This window comes from Nanorana parkeri, unplaced genomic scaffold (assembly GCF_000935625.1).
Source record: "Nanorana parkeri isolate BGI_ZX_2015 unplaced genomic scaffold, ASM93562v1 scaffold154, whole genome shotgun sequence".
In the NCBI taxonomy this organism is placed as follows: Eukaryota; Metazoa; Chordata; class Amphibia; order Anura; family Dicroglossidae; genus Nanorana; species Nanorana parkeri.
In genome coordinates this window covers 364,673-376,607 of record NW_017306422.1, presented here as the reverse complement: position 1 = coordinate 376,607, position 11,935 = coordinate 364,673, and the positions used below count along the sequence as shown (strand labels likewise).

Below are 11,935 nucleotides of genomic sequence, written 5' to 3'. Positions count from 1 at the left end.
GTGGCCCTATTAAAAAAAATAAAATGATATATTATATATCATTTAAACAAAAACAGAGTATTGCAGTGTGCAATAATACCTTTCTTATTGGACTAACGACTAACAAAATATATAAAAGACAAGCTTTCGAGAGTTGACTTCTTCAGGTCAGAAGCAATACTTCAGTAGGATTGTATGCCAAGGCCTACATCTCTGCAACGCACTATAAATCTGACATTCCTGCAAACAGTATGTCTCCTAACATTAAACTGAACAAGGGCTGCAACTAACGATTATGTTCCTAATCACTTAGTTGGCCAATTCTTTTTTTTATTACTCAGAATAAATACCATTCTTAATTGAATATAAAAAAAAAGACAATTGCAAAATCACACTGCAGGTAGGAGGCGCGTTTATGGTGCCATTGAAATGAATGGCACCGCAACACCTCCCGCACCAGAATTTCTAAGGCCGAAAATGACACACACTTATTTTACTTCACTGTCAGGGGCTTTGGGCCTAAACAGATCCCTGATATTTCCCTTTTAATATAGAAAAAGAGATTAAGTTCACAACGGGATTTTGGAAAAATGTTATGTATTCTGGGGGGGAATATCCATCGTAGGGCAGCAACAGTCCATTTTTTAAAATGTATTTTATTGTTTATCCGATTAACCGATTAATCGAACTTAATAATCGGCTAACTAATCGATTTTGAACATAATCGTTAGCTGCAGCTCTAATCCATCGGCTTGAGTTGTTCTACTGTCTCCCTCATCATTTTTTTCCCCCTCGAAAATATAAAAGAAGCAGGGGTACAATTCAACTTGCAGCATCTACTAAAAACTGAGTTATATTACTGCCTTTTTTCAAGCAAAACAATGAAAATAAATGCATGCAACAACCTGCAATGTCGGTCATTTGCCAATGCGGTTTCCTTTCTTTTTGGAGTACTGTATACAAGTTAATTTTAATGCTGCTGTAAGTGTAAGTAGGTAAATGCATTAAAGTACAGAATACCAACCCCAGAAACTTGTAGTCACTGCTGCTTTAACTAGAATATCCACAAATATCTCAATTCACATTCTGAATCAACTTTAACTAAGACATATTGGAGAAGCAGGATACAAAAAAGGAAACTTTTGTGGTTACCTCATTTGACTTGATCTTGAACCTTGACCTTTACTTTTGGGCTTGCAAGGTGAAGCTGGAAAAGGATCAACCAAATCGAACTTTGCTTTGGATATAAAGGTAGGAAATTTGAACCCTCAGCTTGCAGCAGGCTGTGTCTTTAGTGCTTGGCAAGAACTTCCCCTCTTCCAGCTTTCTTATCTGTTTCCACCCTCCCTCTTTATTCCTTGAAGCTGCAACTTCAAAGGTGTCTGTGGGCTTTACGCTTGGCTCTATCTAACCAGGCTCATTCAAACCTTGGGGTGCTTGCCAGCTACTGTGGACTGCTTTACAATTTCTGAGACAGAGAAATAAATACACAATTAGGACGTAGGCACTTCATGCTCCTGAACATCAACACAAGCACATAAAGGATATTGAATATAAGCAAATCCTCGTGGTCGACGATGGTAGTAGTCAAGAGGAATGTAAACGTCTACTATTGGGCCATACCGACCAAACTCACGCCGTAAATCCTCCGGCCTGAAGTGTGTAAGGCAGAGAGATAAGGTTGATAGTGCAACTTCACTGTTGTGCCAGTTCAACAAAATGACCTTGTGTGTGCTATAATTTGCAATAGAGATCATTAAAAAAAAAAAAAACTTTTATACAACGTCTGATCTCTGAAGAATTGGTTGTCAACCTCTCTGGAAAACATACCCCTTCAGTCATCTCCAAAGTCGCAGGTCTTTAAGGTCCCTCACAGATATCACCGTACTCTCCCTGCCTATGCCTTTATCTGCTTCAATCCAGAAAGATGGTGACATTTTGGTTCAGGCATCATCCAGGGTCACATTCTACTACCTGGACTGATATGCCATCTCTGTTTTAAATCCTGGTACCTGGGCGAGTTCACACATTATTAGGGATGCACAGATACTGGTTTTCGGTAACAAGTAGATATTTATATTTTGGCACTCGCTAATACAAAGTACTGACACCGGTACTTCCACTAGCAATGAGCCAGCTTTCCAGGCAATCAGGAAGCCGGGCTGAGTGTCATTACTCGCCGCCTGGCTCCTGGATTGCCCGGGAAGCAGGCTCCATGCCGTTTGGTTGGCTCAATGTTGATTGGCTCAATGACTCACCGCCCGGCTTCCTGATTGGATGGGAAGCCGATTCCATGTTCCCGCGTGGCATTGCCGGTCAGAGCAAATCTCCCTCTGACCGGAAGTTCCGGTACCGGAGCATTTGGGCGAGTACTCTGCCAAACAAACACTCGGTATCGGCACAGCTATTAGTATCGGTGCATCCCTAATTAATATACATATTTTATGACTTTCAACACTTGACTGAATACACAGATGACACCAACCATTGTCATTACAAGCACCCAAGTGCTGTACAGAGTGCACCTTCTTTATAAATTATATCAAGAATTACAGATTTTCTGCCAACTTTGTACAGAAAGAAACTAAAATGTATATATTTTGTTTTAACAAAAACCCTCAAACAATGAGAAACCTGTAGCACATATTCCTCAATTCTGTACCAGTTGTACCCTATGCTCAGCATTCTTGCTACCATGCACTTTTAAAGTCCTTACAGCCCCTACATTTTTACCATCTCTGTCTACGCCACCAAATTCTGAAAAGCTCCATCTAATAGAGGCCGACACAGTATGTGGCGTAGACGGACATGGTAAAAATGTAGGGGCTGTAAGGACTTTAAAAGCGAAAGTGCATGGTAGCAAGAATGTGACCAAGTTTCGCATTTTACAATATTTTATGTCTGGAATGATAGATTTTGGAAAACACTAACCCCTCCCCCCAATTATGACACTTGCACAAGTTTAGTGATGTCGCAATCCTGATCTGCCATTCTGGAAGTAGACCTTGACTAATGTCAAAGTACACCGAGGGGTATGTGTACCCCAGGTTGAGAACCAATGACCTACAGTTATAAGCCTGAACATTAATTGTGCAATCTAATTTTTTTATTTTACGCATTCAATGTTTCAGGGCCTATTGAAGTCCTTAAAGGGCATAACACATGTGTCATAAGGCTGCTCACTGAAATTAATGGGCTGTTAACACACTGCAACAAGCAACACGATCAGATGCAACACTTTTTTGGTAACGCAAAAAACAATGCGTTGCAGCATACTGCATGTGTAGTCTGTTGGAGTGTCATTCAAAATAAACATCACAACACAGTACGGCAAGTTACGTGAATTATGTAAATGGCTCCTCAATGGTAGCTACCTCTATAGTTTAAGCGTCACATTTTTGATGAAATGTAACATTTTCTTTTCATAGTGACACAAAAGCCTTTTACTGAAATCCATGCGGTTATTTAGCCACTTAAATTGTATGTGTGTATGTTGTGACAAAGGATTTAGGATATATTCATACTATAGTGTGAATGTGTGAGTTTTGGGATTCCTGTGGCAGAAAGCTACAAATTCCTGTGACAGGGATACCAAATATGCCGTTTAGAAGGTGCCGTCACTCATTCAAGTTAATGATTGGGTGACAGCAGCCACATATGTAAGTGGTAGCCCACATGTAATTGTATGTGATTTGATTACATGCAGTATGGAACAGTTCGCTGTCGCTGGACACATCTATCGTGCATCCAGGGACCCTGATCCATTCCTAACCATATGTATTTGTATCACCTACAATTACATGCGGGGTACTGCTTACAGATGCGGCTGCTGTCATCCAACCATTAACTTGAACGGGTGACAGTGGCCGCTTCTAAGTGGAATATTTGGGATTCCTGCTTCAGGAATTTGTAGGTTTCTGCTGCAGGAATCCCAAAACACACATTTCACACAATGTGAACAAACCCTAAAGTTTTGCAATAATTGCTTTAAAAAGCTTCTTGGCTAACCTGGCTCACAACGCTGTCACTCAGCAGTGATATACTGCAAACATGTGTTTGACGGAGGTCAATAAACCCCCCCAGCACACGAGGACATGGTAAATATTGTTCCAGTTCTGTAAGGGCTATGTAAGGCCAGTGAGAGCTTAGTGCCGTCCTACAAGAGAGGTCCTGTGTTGTTGGAAACCATAAATGTAAACCGAGAACAAGCAGCTTCTGGAGGCAGCCCTTGTGACCGTAAATATAAAGTAATTTTATGACCATAGAGGGCCCTAGGCATAGAGTTAGAAAACTGAACTACAGCACTACTAAAAAGTAGTGTGTAGACTGCCTATTTCTAGGCTTTCCTATACTTGTATACAAATGCATAATGTCCATTGCTCATTACAGGGAAATTATATTTGTTTTGGGTAAACATAATTTTGTTTTTCTACTTGAACTGGTTAGTTTGCCTTTTCACAATAAGCAATAACATGAACGCACAACCACCTCCCCACCCAATCCCTGGTCCCCCCTCCACTTAGCGGTTCAGCTGACAGACTCCTGCACCAGCTGGTGTAACGGGCTGCACAAATCAAAATGTCATGGTGGAGGATGTGCAGCATCATAATGCTGGCAATGGTGAGCGGTCATTGATCAGTGCGGCCTCGTGACTGCCCTGACCAATGGGAACTTCTGAGCTTCTTTCTCATGACCTCCCTAAAGAAGAGATTTGCATTGGTCAGGATGGTCACATGGCAACGCTGACAGTGGTTTGCTTACCATCCTCCATGGCTGTGTAGTGATGTTTTGAAGTGTGCAGCCTGTTACTCCAGCTAGCATGGGTGGAGGAAGTAGGTCACCCGTAAAGCTAAGTTCAGGCAGGGCCATGTTTTGTGAAAAGGGGAACTAGCCCTTTAAGTCTATAGACTTTTAGATTGAAATCATCAGTACAGGCAATTATTGTAATGTGCAGCAAGGCCAGAGCTTAACTAGAGAAATAATTATTATTATACAGGATTTATATAGCGCCAGCAGTTTGCACAGCGCTTTACAAAATAGGGAAGACATTACAATCACAATACAATACTAGATGGTAAGGAGGGCCCTGCCCCTGAGGGCTTACAATCTATAAGGGAGGGGAAAGTGATACATGAGGAGGTCCCCCCCAGCACACGAGGACATGGTAAATATTGTTCCAGTTCTGTAAGGGCTATGTAAGGCCAGTGAGAGCTTAGTGCCGTCCTACAAGAGAGGTCCTGTGTTGTTGGAAACCATAAATGTAAACCGAGAACAAGCAGCTTCTGGAGGCAGCCCTTGTGACCGTAAATATAAAGTAATTTTATGACCATAGAGGGCCCTAGGCATAGAGTTAGAAAACTGAACTACAGCACTACTAAAAAGTAGTGTGTAGACTGCCTATTTCTAGGCTTTCCTATACTTGTATACAAATGCATAATGTCCATTGCTCATTACAGGGAAATTATATTTGTTTTGGGTAAACATAATTTTGTTTTTCTACTTGAACTGGTTAGTTTGCCTTTTCACAATAAGCAATAACATGAACGCACAACCACCTCCCCACCCAATCCCTGGTCCCCCCTCCACTTAGCGGTTCAGCTGACAGACTCCTGCACCAGCTGGTGTAACGGGCTGCACAAATCAAAATGTCATGGTGGAGGATGTGCAGCATCATAATGCTGGCAATGGTGAGCGGTCATTGATCAGTGCGGCCTCGTGACTGCCCTGACCAATGGGAACTTCTGAGCTTCTTTCTCATGACCTCCCTAAAGAAGAGATTTGCATTGGTCAGGATGGTCACATGGCAACGCTGACAGTGGTTTGCTTACCATCCTCCATGGCTGTGTAGTGATGTTTTGAAGTGTGCAGCCTGTTACTCCAGCTAGCATGGGTGGAGGAAGTAGGTCACCCGTAAAGCTAAGTTCAGGCAGGGCCATGTTTTGTGAAAAGGGGAACTAGCCCTTTAAGTCTATAGACTTTTAGATTGAAATCATCAGTACAGGCAATTATTGTAATGTGCAGCAAGGCCAGAGCTTAACTAGAGAAATAATTATTATTATACAGGATTTATATAGCGCCAGCAGTTTGCACAGCGCTTTACAAAATAGGGAAGACATTACAATCACAATACAATACTAGATGGTAAGGAGGGCCCTGCCCCTGAGGGCTTACAATCTATAAGGGAGGGGAAAGTGATACATGAGGAGGTAGCTGTGTGGGGATGAATTCTTTAAGAAAGTGATAGTTCAGTGGTTAGGTTGAGGTGGGATAGGCTTCCCTGAAAAGTTGAGTCTTAAGGAATCGCCTAAAGGCAGTCAGTGTGGGAGATAGACGGACAGGTTGGTGTAAAGAGTTCCAGAGGATGGGAGAGACTCTAGCGAAGTCCTGGAGGCGAGCATGGGAGGAGTTGACGATGGAGCTGGAAAGCAGGAGGTCTTTTGAAGAGTGGAGGGGACGGTTAGGGGTGATACTTTAAGACAAGGTTTGAGATATAGCCGGGGACAGAGTTGTGGATGTTAATATTTAGAATTTTATCCTTTGGGCTATTGGAAGCCAGTGCAGGGATTGGCAGAGGGGGGGTTGCAGACACTGAGCTGTTGGTTAGGTGAATGAGTCTAGCAGCTGCATTCATGATAGACTGAAGGGGGATAGCCTGTGTAGAGCTAAGCCAATGAGGAGGGAGTTGCAATAGTCAAGACGAGATAAAACAAGTGAGTGGATAAGTAGTTTTGCGGTTTCATTGGTGAGGAAGGGGCGTATTTGGATGTGGGGAAGAAAGGCGAGGTCTGAGTCAAGGATGACACCCAGCACCCTGGCATGGGGGGAGGGCTGGATATCTGTGTTAACAATCTCAAGGGAAAAGTTGGGGGGAGGAAATATCATGAGCTCAGTTCTTGAAAGGTTGAGTTAAGAAGTGTTGCGACATCCAGACGGATATGTCAATTGGTAGATTAGGGACACGGAAAAAACACATTTGCTAGTAAGCCCTTTGTGTATCTTCAACCAAATAAAGCTCCTTTTCTTTACATACTGGCCATACACTGCTTGAATCTCACCCAGCTCCTGCTGACTCGGCAGAAATTCAAGCAGCGTGTGGGGCCCTGCCGACAGACTTTTGTCAAAGGAGCCGGGCAAAAAACAAACAAACTGGTCAGCCAATCAGTAACTGCAGATAATCAGATGCAATCACTGTTTGGGTATTCTGACCTAGTGTATAGCAAGCTTTACTAGCAAATCTCTTCCTCACCCAACGCTGTCTGTTGCACATGTGTAGTGCAGAGAACACCCCCTCCATCTCTCAGATGCCAGAGTGAAACCATGAAGTTCTAGGGCTGCAACTAATTATTATTTTCATAATTAGTTGGCTGATCATTTTTTCGATCGGATAGAAATAAGTACCATCCTTAATTTAAAATAAAATACAGAAATGTAGTGTTACAAAGTTTACCTCAAACTGTTGGCGCTATATAATTCCTGTATAATAAATACCTCAGAATAAAACTGCATGCACAATTTTTGCAATCGCACTGGAACGCATGTCCAGTGCAGGCGATCACACTGTGGGTGGGAGGCACATTTGGGTTGCCACTGAAATGAATGGCACTGCAACAGAATGTCAGGCGGAAATCAAAATGACTTTTCCCACCTTTTATCATTTTTCCTCCCTAATAATTGTATTGTAAGCCCATGGCGCTTGAATAGCTTCAGCCCGGGAATGACAGCTGCCAGTGGCAAGATTCCACAGACAGCAGCTGAATGTAAATACAGCAGGTAGTGGGCTGGTGCAATAGCCAGGCTGCTATTGGCCATTTCAAATTGCAATAGCCAATAGCAGGCTGGCTATTGCATTGACCCACTGCTTGCTGTGCCCTCCTCCCAGAATGGAGTAGTGAGCTAGGGGATCCAACCAACTAATCATTGAGAATAGTTGACAACTATTCTCATTATCGATTAATTGGTTGCCGCCCTACAAAGTTCCAAATTGCATGGCACTGGTGCCCCTAGATGGTGCTGACAAGAAAAGGAATTTCCCTGGAGCCAGGTACCCTGTAGTTATCAATGGAGTTGGCTCCTGAAAAAAAGCCTGCCATCTTCTGAAATGGACACACTGGCTCCTGAATTCCATAATAATCTGTCCATCCCTGCATCATACAATCTGATTGTACAGATTAAATCTACTGTCAAATATGTAGTACAACTGCCTGTCTGACTAGAAATAAAATTAATGGATTGTTTGGCTGTACAGTTTTATTACATAGTTTTGGTAAACCTAAGGCTCTGATCAGAGCCAAGTATTTTTTTGCTCAAAGTTAAGCGCTGAAGACAAGGAATCCCATTCATTGCTATGGCCCCTGTTCACACCCAAGTGTTTTGTCACACAAAGTTTCCCATTGAAGTATACGGGACCAAAATGCACTGTAATTTGCCAACAAGTAGCTCATGTACTTTTTCCAATGACAGGCATTTTTGTGCTTGTGACAAAACACTCAGGTGTGAGCAGGGGCCATTGAAATGAATTGGATTCCTTGTCTTGAGCGTTTTGCTGCTCTTAGCTTTGAGCAACAAAACGCCTAAGTGTGAACATGGACTTAAAGAACTATGAGGTGAGTGATATACACTCATCCTCATAGTTAGAGCCAACGTGTGACATTGAAACTGTCACGCGTCGACTCTATAGATCGGGTAATGAGCGAACACATACTGTCGCTCACTTTCCCATCATATCCCAGCAGAGAGCGGGGACTGTCAGTCACGGCCCCCCGGAGGCATCCCCCTCCCTTCTGTCACTCACTCAGCTGGGTGGATCTCAACAGTATTGTCTCCACTCCGGCTGCGGCGCTCTCAGTATATCACGGGCAATAGCTCGCTATATACTGAGCTTTGGGTCACGGGAGAAGGTTAGTATATGTCCCCCTGTGACCCCCTAAGGGAACTAAGGGATAAAAAGATTACCCCAAAGTTCTCTTTTAAAGGAGATTATGTATACAAGTATAGTGTATGGTCAGTTTAGGACTGATGCCACAGTAGCTAACCTGTTGTAAGATCACTAGAAAGTGTGCATGTGTCACTCACTCTCTGCCAGAAGTGATACAGAATATAATCCATTAATAAAAGATTGACATCTCTCTCATCCAGCCAGCGTGGAAGAGTTCACCCACCTGCTGCGATCCTGCCGCTATCAAGTCCTCACGCACATCAGGGTTGCAAATGTGACATCAGATTAAAGCTGGCCACAGACAGCTTGATTTTCTCTTGTTCAGTGGGGGGGAAAAAATCAATTCCCCATCCATGTAAACAGTGTGGATGAAGGAATCACCAGTGCCGCCTATTGAACTCAGGCACCCACAGCTGACCGATACCCTCAATGGTGACTACATTTAATAGGATGCACCCGAGAGTTTCCCACCTGGCTCAATTTGTAAATTGAAGTTAGTCACACTGGGTGTTTGCAGGGCCATGCACAGCTCACAACTGTGCAGAAATTGGCCAAGATATGAACTGCCTATGGCCAGTTTAAAGCTAATTTCTAGAGGCGGTGAGAGAATTCCCCCTGCAGTGGGGTCACCCCCCACACTGCAAGGATTGTTAACATCTAGGGGAGCTGTGTAAAGGACTTTAGTTACCAGATACCTGTTCCAACAGCAGTCAGCGCTCACCTTGTCTGTCCTACACACATATAATGCCAGTCTATGGGCCTTTTATAAGATGTGATGACATCAGCAGGCCCCCAACCATGGCAGCATGTGGGGGGTAGGGATCAGGCAAGTGAAAGTCCTTTATTACCCCCCCCCCAAGGGGGCCCCCCCCCCCCCCTGGAGATAAGCTTTTAGCTTATAAGCTTTCATGACAAATAAACAGATCCTTGCATAAGCATGATCGTGTACTTGGTGCTAGATGTAGGAAAGCCGGCACGGAAGTATGACATCGGCCTAACACCCATACCCAGCCCCTCTATGCAGAGTTCAGGAGATAATCGCTTTGTGTTGTGAGCAGATCAGCTTTGTTATACCTACACTGTTGCTGGCCTGGGCTGTGTAGGCCTGGAGTGGAGCTCGGCCCTCCCTAGGTGTACTGAACACAGGGGGAGGAGGCTCTCACATTCCCCATAACACACACAGGGCTGTCCGTACCTGGTGGCATCCGCCACGTTCCTGACGAACAGGGAGGTGTTGGGCGGTCTGGAGTAGCGGGACATAGTGCTGGGGAGCTCCGACTGGCGACCAATAACCCCCGGCCTCTACAGACGATCACCGGTACAGGCCCGTACACTGTCCTTCGTAAGCGTGCTAGCGAAAAGCTGTTCGAGGAGGTGTGAGCCGAGAAGGGTGACAAAAAGGTGTTCCGCCGGTGGAGTTAGGAGAGGGGGCGGGACCGGAAATGGCTGGGTGTCCATCTTGAAATTCGGCACGCTCGCCTGCTGTGTTCTAATTTAGAAGTCGCACAGCTGTTCCTGGAGATTAGTGGCCTGGCCTGTGCTGTACTGACAGAAATACTGACAGAAAGAGCTGCAATTACTTGAGCCCTCAGAAATATCTGACTGCATCAGTTCCTAGAGTCCCTGACCTGAATGAAGTCAGAACACAAGCATAGCTCCCAAATAATCCTCATTCTGAACCAGGTCCCTCCCCTCCTATTGCTTCATATATATAGCTCTCAAGCAAAACAAATGACAAACGCACTCAAAAACTTGTCACCAACAATACAGCAAGGTGCACACATATATATAGCTCTGGTACTTTTTTCCAGAATCAAACTACGAGCGACTTAACATTCTGATGTGAATGAGCAACTCTGAAAACAATGGGGTTCTCCTTCACTGCGAGAAGGGAAACGCGTGACAAAATGCTCAGGTGTGAATAGGGCTTCAAGTATTAAATTCTCGGGGTTTGTTTTTTTGTGCGTATATCTACTGCTAACAAGCAGTAGATATATGCAAAAACATTTTAAAAAAGTTACCAATTAGGTAATTAGGAGCTTCTCGAGCTGCCGAGCAGGATGATGGGGCGGGCGCATGCGCAGTAGAGAACTTTGGCGGAGAGACACAGTGGAGGTGAATGTACGCAGCTGGGAACGTGCATGTCAGACAGACACCGTAGGACACAGAATACAGCAGTCAGGGATGGATCAGAGACCGCCACCAGCGCTGAAGGGATGGCTGGGTACAGGTAGAAGGAATAAGATGATCGGATCAAGAGACATCATTTAGGGTAAGTCCTTAAAGCAGTATGGCGGAGGGAGGAAAAGATTTTAAAATGTGGAATATAACATGGGTGCAAAAATTGAAAAAAGGGCCTCAGTCATGAAGGGGTTAATGTCACTTTAACACTTGCATTTAGGTCCAGTTCATGCCTAGGTGTTGGTGTTGTCAGGTGTTATCTAAAAGTGTTTTTAAGCATTTTTTACAAATGCCTATACACATTTTTTAAGTGTTTTGCAGGCATTCAGGCGTTTTTCTATTTGGCCCAAAGGAAAGCAGAAGCATCTGTGACATCACGCAAAAAACGTCCAACAAAGTTCAAAAACGCTTGTAATGAAGCTATTTCCCTTGATGTCTACAGGGACAAAAATGTTCATATCTGTCTGAAAAGCAGCTCATGTACTTTTTCAAGCTACAGGCGTTTTGCTACAAGCGACAGAACGCTCAGGTGTAAACAGGGGCCATTGTAAACAACGGGAGTCAACAAAACGCTTAGGTGTGAATGTGAGCATTTTCAGGTGATTTTGGAACATTTTTATTAGAGCATTTTTGTACACTTTTGCAGGCCTGTTCAGCTTTTTTCTTTTAGCCAATGGGAAGCTAGGTACTACAAAAAGTAGATGTTTCCACTGGCCCTGCCTGATGCCCTGGTGTATTTGTCTGGCGGGGCCGGGAGTACACTCTCCCCCAGCCTTGCTGTGACAGCCGCCATTGTATTGCAAGATCCTGGGGAGTCAACCTATGCCCATCTATCCGTGG

The 11,935-nt window shown here is 44.1% G+C and overlaps 1 protein-coding gene across 1 annotated transcript in view; it reads right to left on the bottom strand.

Annotated features, from left to right (window-relative positions):
- Positions 1–10,261, bottom strand: part of SRSF12 (serine and arginine rich splicing factor 12) — a 15,928-nt gene extending 5,667 nt beyond the window's left edge. Inside the window, exons 1-2 of the mRNA XM_018554337.1 lie at positions 10,110–10,261; positions 1,528–1,632 (exon numbers count right to left, since the gene is read on the bottom strand). Of these exons, the coding sequence (XP_018409839.1) occupies positions 1,528–1,632; positions 10,110–10,174 (170 nt within the window). The 5' untranslated portion in view covers positions 10,175–10,261. The remainder of the gene's footprint in view (positions 1–1,527; positions 1,633–10,109) is intronic.
- Positions 10,262–11,935: the final 1,674 nt, after the last annotated feature.